This window comes from Saprolegnia diclina (assembly GCF_000281045.1).
Source record: "Saprolegnia diclina VS20 unplaced genomic scaffold supercont1.223, whole genome shotgun sequence".
Taxonomy (NCBI): Eukaryota; Oomycota; class Saprolegniomycetes; order Saprolegniales; family Saprolegniaceae; genus Saprolegnia; species Saprolegnia diclina.
The window spans coordinates 1-9,720 of NW_008246290.1; the positions used below are offsets into that span (position 1 = coordinate 1).

Below are 9,720 nucleotides of genomic sequence, written 5' to 3' on the forward strand. Positions count from 1 at the left end.
AGCCGGCCCAAGGCACGCCGCCGTCAGAGCCGGCCCGCAGCCAAGACACGCCGCCGTCAGAGCCGGCCCGCAGCCTCGACACGCCGCCGTCAAAGCCGGCCCGTTACCTCGACACGCCGCCGTCAGAGCCGGCAAGCACGCCCGGTGACGACGTACCGGCGCCCGACGCTGGCAATGCAGCCGAGGCCGCCTTCATCAAATGGCAAATCGAGGATATCAAGGCTCGCATCCAGATGTGCTCCGAGACCGCACGTTCTCATGTGCAAGCGCCGCTGGTGGTGCCCCCGACCAACTCGGCGTATTGGGACATTTGTGGCGCACTGCCGTCCAACCTTGCGCCAGCGAGTTACGCAACGGCGACGCTTGAATGTCTCGCCCACGTCATGCCGTTCCTCGACTCGATCTACGCCGTTCGCAACCACGCCTTTGCGATCAGTCTTGCGGCGCTGCTCGTCGACATTCGTGGTGACAACGTGGGAAAGTTTGGCATCAAGCACTTGGTGCTCGGCACGCACCGTGGCGAACCCCAAGAGCCCATGGCGTATTTCACGTGGCTTATGGCGAAGATCTTCTCGACGGCTGTCCCCGAGCGTATCTTTGGCAACAAGGAGCACTGGGGCAAGCCGATGCTCGCCCCGACGCATGACGTGCTCGTGTGGGAAGTCAACGTGGGCGACGAGTTGACAACAACGCTTCATGATGGGGCGTACCACCTCACAGCTTTCGTCGTCCGCGAAGGTGAAGTGAGGCCCCAGTACATTGCGCTTGTTCAAGACGTCAATGCCTGGTTGTGCCTCCGCGACGGGTTTGCGAAGTTTGTAACCACCGCCACACCCACGCTCGAAAACCAACGAGCTTGCTTGGCCTTCTACACGAGAGATGGCCGCTCGGCGCCATCTTTGCCGACACCTGAGCGGTACCATTTACGTCGTACTCACACTACCTCACGTCGTGTTGCAACATCGCGTAGACGCACGAGCTGCGTGTCGTCCGAGTTTGACGATTACGATTACGACATGCTCAGTGACGAGTGGACGCCGGACGAGGCCAACTCGATCTCTTCGCCGGCCAATGACCCGGTGACGCCGACCCGTGTGCCGAGCACGGAGCACAAGATCAGGACGCGGCTACTGAACCTCGAGTTGCGCATGGTCGCGCAAGCAGCCGGGAAGCCGCAGAAGCGCGACTCGTTCGACGAGTCGTTGCGTCTCGACCGTCGTTGGATTGCGATGGTGAAATGGAGCGTCTTCAGCATGACCAAAGACCCGTCGCGCTGTGATGAGATACTTTCCGAGCTCGCGCCGGCGCTAGAGATACCCGAAGGCGTCGACGCGTTCAAGGCGGTCATGATCATCGCAGAACACGAAGACCTGCGGCGCCTGCTCGCGCTGTGTGGCAAAACGATCATGGGCGACACGCTCGTTGGCGGCAAGGCGGGTGGCGGCAGGTCGCGTGGCCCGATTTTCAAAGAGCGCCGGCGTCTGCGCATATCGTCGGCCGTCCTTCAGGACCCCGCACCTGAAGATTATAACAACAAGCTCAAACGTGCCCAGAAAGCTTGGTTCTCGAACGAGCCGACAACGATGGTGCAGCCTTTCATCATTGACGTAAGTACTCTTATCTCACGACCGCGGCACTGATACTTGTATTTCTGTAGTTAATCTGGAGCGGGCTTCCAAAAGCTCTCGTGCCGTGGTTTCGGCGCGTCGAAGAGAAGGACTTTCATCCGCACCAGAAAGACAGGTCCAAAAAGGACGGGATGAGCACGAGTGACGACACTACGCCGGGTGACGTCACGACACTCTACGTCTACGTCGTCGACGAGTTTGTGTGCGACGCGGTCTTTTTGCTATGCAAGGAGTCATGCGTCTGGCTCGAGCTCAAGCTGCCCCAAGACAACAACTTGCTGGCGGCCCTCAAGCCGCGTATGCTGCTCGGTATCAACCTCATGCTCGCGTTTTACCCCCAGGTCAAACCAAAGTACATGGACGAAGCCAGAGCGAACCTCGACAAGACGATGTACGAGTACCTCAACGAGATCAAGGCCTTTGTCGAGGCGATTCCTACGACCACGCCCGTCGACAACACGGCTACGGAGCAGTACAACACCATCATGAAGGCCTCGGGGCGCTTCCAGAACTGCGCGGACATGACATGGTACGGCCGTGAGGATGGACGTACCTTTTACGCAGCAAAGACGCTCGATTACGCCTTGATCTACAAGAAGTGCAGCGTTTCCGGGTGCCGGACCGAGGGTCGGGTCTCTGGTCTGCGTCGCTGCTGCACACATAGCTGCGCGACCTGCACCGAAGCCGGGTGTGAAAAAGTTGCTATCACAAAAGACCGCCTTTGCAACGTCCACTTCGACCAAAAGAAGTCACGCCGTCCAGCTGAAAAGTAGTGCAACTCAATATATGTCATGGCTTGTGTCAATGTGTCCGCGCACCACCAATGATACCGTAGTGCTACGAACGGCAGACACTGGGTCGGCGCACTAGCCACATTATATTACGAGGGCAAGTGTCGAAATCGAACGAGTCTAGTTCACTTGACAGGAATGACGTTTTGCAAACTGACCTCCGACACGCAAGCTGAAAAGGGAAGAAGCGTATTTGGTTGGCGACCTCCAAGTAGTTCACGGCTTTGCCGGTGTTGAAGTGCAGAGCAAGCGCCTGGGCGTTGACACTTGCATGGAGCAGTAGCATACCATGGGACGAAACATTGTGCGACGCGCGGGCGCCTCAACCACTCGCCTAAGACGCTGAGGAATTACCTCGTGCTGGAACGCTGACCGCGTGATGGGCTTTGACGTTGCTGATCGCTGCCTGTCGAGCCGTCGCCATCGCACCAATGCCGAAACAGCCGCGCATGGTCGGGCTGATGTTCTTCTTCACGCGGAGAATGAGTCGGGGACGCTGGAGCTGCTTGGCCCGCTGAAGCCGCGCCGCCAATGCCGCATGGAGGAAGTGCTCGAGGGATCAGTATCCCGAGAAACCCGCGAAGCGAGAATTGCGCCATGTCTTGGACGTCGTCTTCGAGATGAGAGAGGTCTTCTTCTCATGTGCGCAAGAGACAATGATAAACGTTGAGGACCGTGAGGAAACACGGCGACGCTAGCGCAGAGTCCAACACGTGACGAGCTGCTCGCTGACGCACGAGATTGAAACGAGCCGAGCTTCGACAACGATGCGCGCCGACTGCATCCGAGAGTGCTTGTCAGCGTCACGGACACTCGCTAGGAGTTGCAGACATGTCTTGAGGACGCGCGCGCTCGTTTCCAGCTCCCTTCGTCGTGCTGCGATACGTCTGACGCGTCGCGTGCGCTGCTTGACGTCGGCGGCTTCGCACACACGACGTGGCAGCCTAAAAGGCGACAGGCGCGGAGTGCCAAGGGCTGCGCCAGGGATGCACGGCTTTTAGTCGTTGTTGATAAGCTGTAGAACGCATCGAACGTCGTCGTCGCAATCACCATCCAGAGGTCATACCGAGAAACGGGCTCGTAAGACTTGTCTCGGTGGTCGCAGAGCGCAAGAGCCGTGCGCTCGACGCAGCATTCGACGAGGCGCAGCTCTTTGCCAACAAGCCGCGGTCCGTTGCTCGCGCCAAGAGCTGCGACAACGACTGGCTCGGCGAAGCCGATGTGCTGGCGCGCCAATGCCCGCGGGCATGGCAAATCGGCGGTGCACATCTGTGACAAAAGGGGGCACTTGGGTTTTGAACTGTGTGTTTCTTTTGACATGTCTGTATGGTATGTATCACCACTCTAAAAACACGCCATGAAAAACGACTCCAGCGGGAAATCTCTGCTTTTGGCACGAGCCGCTTTCGACAGAATGGTGGTCCCGAATGATGCTTGCGAAAGAAACCTTCGTGGCGGTCATGATGATGAGCTTGGAGTAGGTATCGAAGTGGACCTGGGTGACTTCTCTACATGTCGTTCAAGGTCCGCTTCGCAGCTGCGCGGTAGTCTTAGCTAGCTCGTCGTGAATCTGTGCGACGAATCCGTGAGTGAAGGACGAACTCACGGATTGCTGCCCAAATATGGATGTACTGGTACGCATTCAGGACCCGAAGAGGAATACGTCGTTCACGTTACAAATAATCGTCTTACTCGAGTGATGCTACCCGTACGCTTACTTACTGTCTTTCTTGGTACTGCAATTGGTCGGCACGCTTGCGCTTGCTCAATGCCTGCTGCAGCTTCGCCTTCTTGCCGAGACTTGTTTCCGTAGGCGTGGGGACCTTCGACATATCCTCGTCCCACCGACGTTCGATCCCGAACATCGGCTCGGTGTGAGTGTGGAAGAAGCGCAGGTACACGGCAAACACACCGAGAGCTTGCTGCGCGAGATCGTTGCAGCCGCGAGGACGGCTAGCGCTTGGACATGAGAATATGGAAATGACATGATCCTACCGTCGCCGGGCCTTCTTGGTTGGGCCTTGGGTCTTAGGTGGTGATACCGCACCCTTGTTTCTGCCGCGGACGAGGTTGGCCGTCGTCAGCGATGGCTCGGTCGTGGCGCCTTCAATAATTTATTCGGTTCTTGTCGTCGTCGCAAGACACTGGTACCTCGGTTGGCGTTGGCAGGGACGAGGGGTCGAAGCAGCCACGCGACCTTGGCCGTAGCAAACCAATCTCGAAACTCGCTTTTCTTGAACTTGCAATACTCGGGCTTAGTCGTCTTGATGTCATCTATGAGCTGGTCGAAAGACTTGTCGGGGTAGGCGTCTGGCCACGCCGCCAGGTTCTTCTTGAGCCATTCGGACTCGGCGATGGTAAGCTTGACACCCTCTGGCACCCTGTAATGACCCAGGGCCTTGTATCTAGGCGATTGCGAGCCACATCAGTATACTCCTTTGGCCATGCACCAACCTCTGCTTCGCTTTCTCTTCGGTGGTGCCCCAACGCGAGTCCTTGGAGTTGACAAGCGCCTCGACCCGGTCCCAGTTGGTGTTGGTCACATGCACCGCAATCATCAGGTGGAAGTCTTGGAGGAGAGTCCAGCCGCCGCCCTTCGTCTACAAGACATTACGCACACTAACGAGCAATGTGTCGCACGTACTATGGTGGCGAGTTTGTCCTTATACTCGTTGACAACGTCGCAAAAGTACCAGAACTTGTCGAGCGGGCATGGCTTTGGACCCATGGCCAAACGCTGCTTCTTGATCTCAGCTCGGTCATCGATCTACGTCGGCGCGTCAGAGTACGTACTTATGAACGCTTTGTACCCATTGCGGCGGTGACAGATCGGCGACTTGGTCGGTGTGGCCGTCGCTCGGTTGGGCGGCTTTTGCGTGCTTGGGCACGCGAGTCAGCTTTGGGAAACGTGACTGCATCGCGTTTGCGGTCTTCTTGGCATGTATGCGAATAAATTCGCGCATGATACTTCTTGGGTTCTTCCTAGCGACACGACATCGATAGGCGACAAGAACCTTTCGACATGTTGCAGTACTCAGGAAGCTGCTTCTCGAGCTCCTTGAAAGTTGTCAACTTGCCGGGATGCAAGAGTAGGTTCAGCTCCGAGGCTTCGAACGCCTCGTCTTCTCTGTGCTTCAAGCTTCGTTTGATGCATTGATATCTGCCCACACGTCGAATCACCCATAGAGCAAGTGCAACGCACCTCATTTCGAAAATTGCATGCCATTCGTCGCCCACAACGCCGAACGCCTTCGCGATGACGTTGTACATCCCATTATGCACGAACATCGAAACCAGCTTGTGGAGCATATAAAAAACCACATACTGGCCGACAGACCAAGACTCAGCGCCCTATGGGACGCACGTTACAGCCACGAGGACTCGCGTTGGGTTTACCATCTTGGCCCCGCGGTCAATCGTCGGCGGTACCTTTTGCCGAAACAACTTCAGAAGCGCATCATTGTCGTCGCTGTCGCTGTCGTATAAGACGCCGCAGTCGTCGCCCTCCTCCTTCGCTTCGCTAGCATCGGTGCGACGCATGTGGGCCTACGTGGTGAACGTTGACGTCACGAGAGGTCGTCTTGCAGTTGCAGAGCGTACGTCGTGGTCGTCTTGTTCGCTTCCGTCGCTGTCGCTGCCGCCGCTTCCGTCGCTGTCGCTGCCGCTGCCACCGCTTTCGTCGCTGGCCACTTCACAGTAGTCGACGCGGTTCATATTGCGCGGGAGGAGGTTCCTTTTGAGCTTTTGCTGGTCCATCTTGAATTCGAAAGTGCAGTCGCAGACTGCTCGGATAAATGGTCGGCCGTATCCGGTCACAAAGCCATGAGTCATGGCTTTGTGCTGGTACCAGTACTGTGCACAAGCAGGGGGACAGCAAGCAGGTAGCAAAAGCGAATCACTTGCAATAAACTATACGGGATCGTAGCTCGAAGGTTGTGTATGTAAAAACAAATCTGCGTGGATTTAGCATTTGAAATATCAAATACCCTGAGCATGTCTATGTCAACGCCACTTCAAATCTGGACAAGCCATAACATCGCTATACACGAGCATAACTGACAAAATGTTGATACCATTATGATCTCAAGACAATAAATATGATGCGCCACACAACGACGAACTCGTTTCTTAATTCTTCTTGAAGGATTTACATTCGACGCATTTGGAAGTGAATTTGGGAGAGGTGGCATATACAATTCTAAGCGCACCCAACCGCCTTCGTTGCGAATGGACCCAATTTGGACAGGCAATAAATTCGTAAATACATCGAACTGCACGATGCAATGAGGCTTAGCCAGCTAAGAAAAGCATGAATATGGTGTGTAGTACAACGCAAGCCTCCAACTAGATGATTTACGCCTTCATTGGGGGCCATGAAGACAACCATAAACCTTTGTTTTTGTATCGAATAGTGGTAGCTCCTCTGAGCACTCTGGGCGAGGCGCTGTGCTTGAACTTATATATATATATATATGAACGTGTTCCGCGTTATCTTCATTATGACACAAAGACTTCGCATACGTAGCGCTACGCCTGAATGCGCGGGAGTTGGCCCCAGCACTGGGTCGTTGGGAGGGAGCTGCGTACGGAGAGATCCATCCCGTGGTGGACCCCACTCGCCGAGTCATAGCTCGCGCGAAACCGAAACGCGCGTGTCAATTTCACGGTTTTTCTCTGCTCGTTGTGTGTTTTTGAGAACGATCTTTGTCTTTTTGGCGCGCCTTCTGCCCTTCATTCCAGCATTTGCTCGATCCTCACCACCACTACCACGAAGAACAACGATGGCCTCGACCACTGCCCGCGCGACCCAGTCAAGACGTGGTTCTCCGACCCCGCGACGTACTCGATCATCGGCATCATCACGTTGGCATGTCGACACTTTGCCGGTCTCCGGTACCTCTCCAACAGCCCCGATGTCACCTTCTCCAAGGAGAAGCGCGGCGCGATCATCCGCCGGTCGCATGACAAAGGCGATGGCCCATCTGAAACTCAACCCGATCACGCGCAACGACGACTTGCCGAGTTTCGTCAGCGCCACGCGTAGAGCGCAAGTCTATTATATAATATGAAGTAAATATTGAAATGGAACATGCCACAAGTCATCCTAATTGGCGTCGTTCCTTGCTGCACCAAGATGCATAGACTGCCCCAAAGGTCAGAGACACCGAGCGAGTTGACGTGCGTTGTGATGGTCCACGCAAGGATCAACCTCGTACATGGCATGGCATCGCATGCTGGATATTGCATGTTTGCTGGCAGCTTCCCATTGCACGAAGCGTGTTGATGATGATGATGACGACGCCAACGAGCCCATACGAAGATCGTGCCACGTGATTTTGTCCAATCCTCGTGCGCACGAGCCCAAAATGCGTGGTGATTGGATAATACTGTGGAAGTATCGCACCTTTTGGCCAATGGAACGTGGGTCCCAGAGCCACCTTACCTTACCTTGCCGACCACCTCCCCCCGGGCGCCGGCGACGCTGGCCCGCGGGCGCAGCTCGTCCCAGCTCGCGGAGCCGGACCCGTTCTCCCGGCGCAGCCCATCGATGCTACCGGCCGCGACCGAGTCGCCCGTGCGCCTGAACCGGCGTCCCGCGAGCTTCCATGGCCCGCAGGAGTTCGGCGAGTCGTCAGCGCCGTCGCCAGACACAAGCAGCAACAACGAGGACATCTCGATGCTCTTTGACATGATCTGCAACGACTATTTCACCGCGCGCTACGCGAGCAGCGAGAGCGGTATCCACATCCTCGAGGCGTCGCTCGTCAAGCTCTGGAAGGTCATCATGCTGCCCGAGAAGACCGTGTCGGCCAAAATGGCCGCGCGCATTTCCAAGTTCTGCGAAGACATGGCCAAGGAGTCTTTGGTCAAGGAAGCCGAGGCCCGCGCCGCGGTCGCGCGCCAAGCGTCGGACATGGACGCTGACCTGCAAGTCGAAGATCTCCTCCGCGACTGGATCAAGCCCAAATTGCTCGTGCTCGTCGAAGAGATGCGCCTCGAGCGCGCGCTGCGCGGTGCATCCTCCAGCGGCCGGTCGGTGCCGGCGGGCGAAGACGTCGCGTCGCTTGGCGAGATCCGCATCGAGGGCTACCTGCGCAAGAAGGGCCAGCACGTCAACCTCTGGCGCGAACGGTACTTTATGATGCGGTCGGCGCCCAACGGGACGCATATCCTGTGCTACTTTCGAAAGAAGGGCGACCGCGAGCCCCGAGGTACGCCTCTTTGCCGACTGCGATCGTGCTCAAAGGCTGTGCATAGGCTGGTATGCGCTAGGACCCGGCTGCACGGTCGACGAAGTGCGCGAGTCGCCAAGCCTCATGGAGTCGAAGCGACTCTTCACCTTTCGCATTCGGCACTACTCGAGCACGTACTCGGAAGAGTCGGAAGAGTACAACGAAGCGATGCCCATGACGCCACTGGCGACGCCGGGCACCACATCTGGTGACGGCTTTGACTTTGACTTTGATCCGAAAGCCAACATCAAGAAGGCGCGCATGAAGAAACTCGCAGCGGCTGCCACGGCCGTTGTACGTCGCTGCCCTTGCATTCCTCTGTGTACCGAGGGCTTGTGTCTTTAGGTTCTCACGGGGGGCCTCGCCGGCATCGGTCTTGTCGGCGTTGGCGCCGCGGCGGTCTCGTCCGCAGCGCTCACGGCCAGCGCCAGCACGCTTCTCACCAAGAGCTCAGTCGCGCCCTTGTCACTCGCTGCCGAGTCGCTCGAGACGGCGCTTTGGTGGCGCAACAGCATCCTCGAGTGCATTGCGCAGGCCGAGGCTCATTGGCATCAATACGTGCACTGGTACCTCGCCCAGGACCGCGACGTGGACGAAGCGACCGAGTCGCGGCTCCCGCCAACGTCACCACCAACGTCCAAAACGCCCAAGACCACTCGGGCCATCGCGCCGCCGCCGAAAATTGTGCGCCGGCCGTCGCTCGGGTCCCTGCCACGCTCGATGCTCAAGCAATTTCGCTGGCTCCAGGGCCTCGACCGCTGGAGCTTGTACGCGCAAAACTCCAACTTGCGCGTGTATGCGCACCCGGTGCCGTCGCCGGCGTGGCCGCCAATGAAAGCCTCACTGCACATTCCCGCGAGCAGCCAGCGCGTCTTGGACATGCTGCTGCAGGTACCCTTCTTCTACTACGTTCTGTCCAGTATATGAAATCGCGTGTAGATGGACAGTCCGTTTTACAAGTCCAACTGCCTCCTGAAGCGGTCCTATGTGCTCGAGGCCATTGACGCCCATACCGACATTGTCTACTGGAAACTCAGTCCGCAATCACTGTGGCCAGTCGTCGTCGAA

The 9,720-nt window shown here is 57.1% G+C and overlaps 3 protein-coding genes across 3 annotated transcripts; 2 read left to right on the forward strand and 1 right to left on the reverse strand.

The window, feature by feature from the left end:
- SDRG_17237 (hypothetical protein) lies at positions 1-2,437 on the forward strand (the record flags this gene model as incomplete). The annotated part of the gene is made up of 3 exons (XM_008623477.1): positions 1-916; positions 971-1,607; positions 1,658-2,437. Coding segments are annotated over 3 exons (2,297 nt in total), but the record flags the coding sequence as incomplete, so codon positions are not given.
- A 1,623-nt stretch (positions 2,438-4,060) lies between these two features.
- Positions 4,061-6,351, reverse strand: SDRG_17238 (hypothetical protein). The gene is made up of 10 exons (XM_008623478.1): positions 6,020-6,351; positions 5,816-5,965; positions 5,622-5,770; positions 5,454-5,579; positions 5,230-5,401; positions 5,064-5,186; positions 4,874-5,019; positions 4,571-4,824; positions 4,415-4,523; positions 4,061-4,372 (listed from the first exon to the last, which is right to left on the reverse strand). Exons 1-10 carry the CDS (start codon positions 6,248-6,250, stop codon positions 4,138-4,140), a joined length of 1,695 nt encoding a protein of 564 aa, XP_008621700.1. The 5' UTR covers positions 6,251-6,351; the 3' UTR covers positions 4,061-4,137.
- Positions 6,352-7,818: 1,467 nt separating this feature from the next.
- On the forward strand, positions 7,819-9,720 carry SDRG_17239 (hypothetical protein; the record flags this gene model as incomplete). The annotated part of the gene is made up of 4 exons (XM_008623479.1): positions 7,819-8,631; positions 8,678-8,946; positions 8,998-9,543; positions 9,592-9,720. Coding segments are annotated over exons 1-4 (1,608 nt in total), but the record flags the coding sequence as incomplete, so codon positions are not given.

Bases quoted from the DNA above. Each gene is read 5' to 3' on its own strand.
- SDRG_17238 (XM_008623478.1), bottom strand. From the start codon at position 6,250: ATGACTCATGGCTTTGTGACCGGATACGGCCGACCATTTATCCGAGCA. The intron at 5,402-5,453 runs GTACTGCAACAT...TCGTGTCGCTAG, and splicing joins CTCGAGAAGCAGCTTCCTGA to GAAGAACCCAAGAAGTATCA. The intron at 4,373-4,414 runs GTAGGATCATGT...TCCAAGCGCTAG, and splicing joins ACCAAGAAGGCCCGGCGACG to CCGTCCTCGCGGCTGCAACG.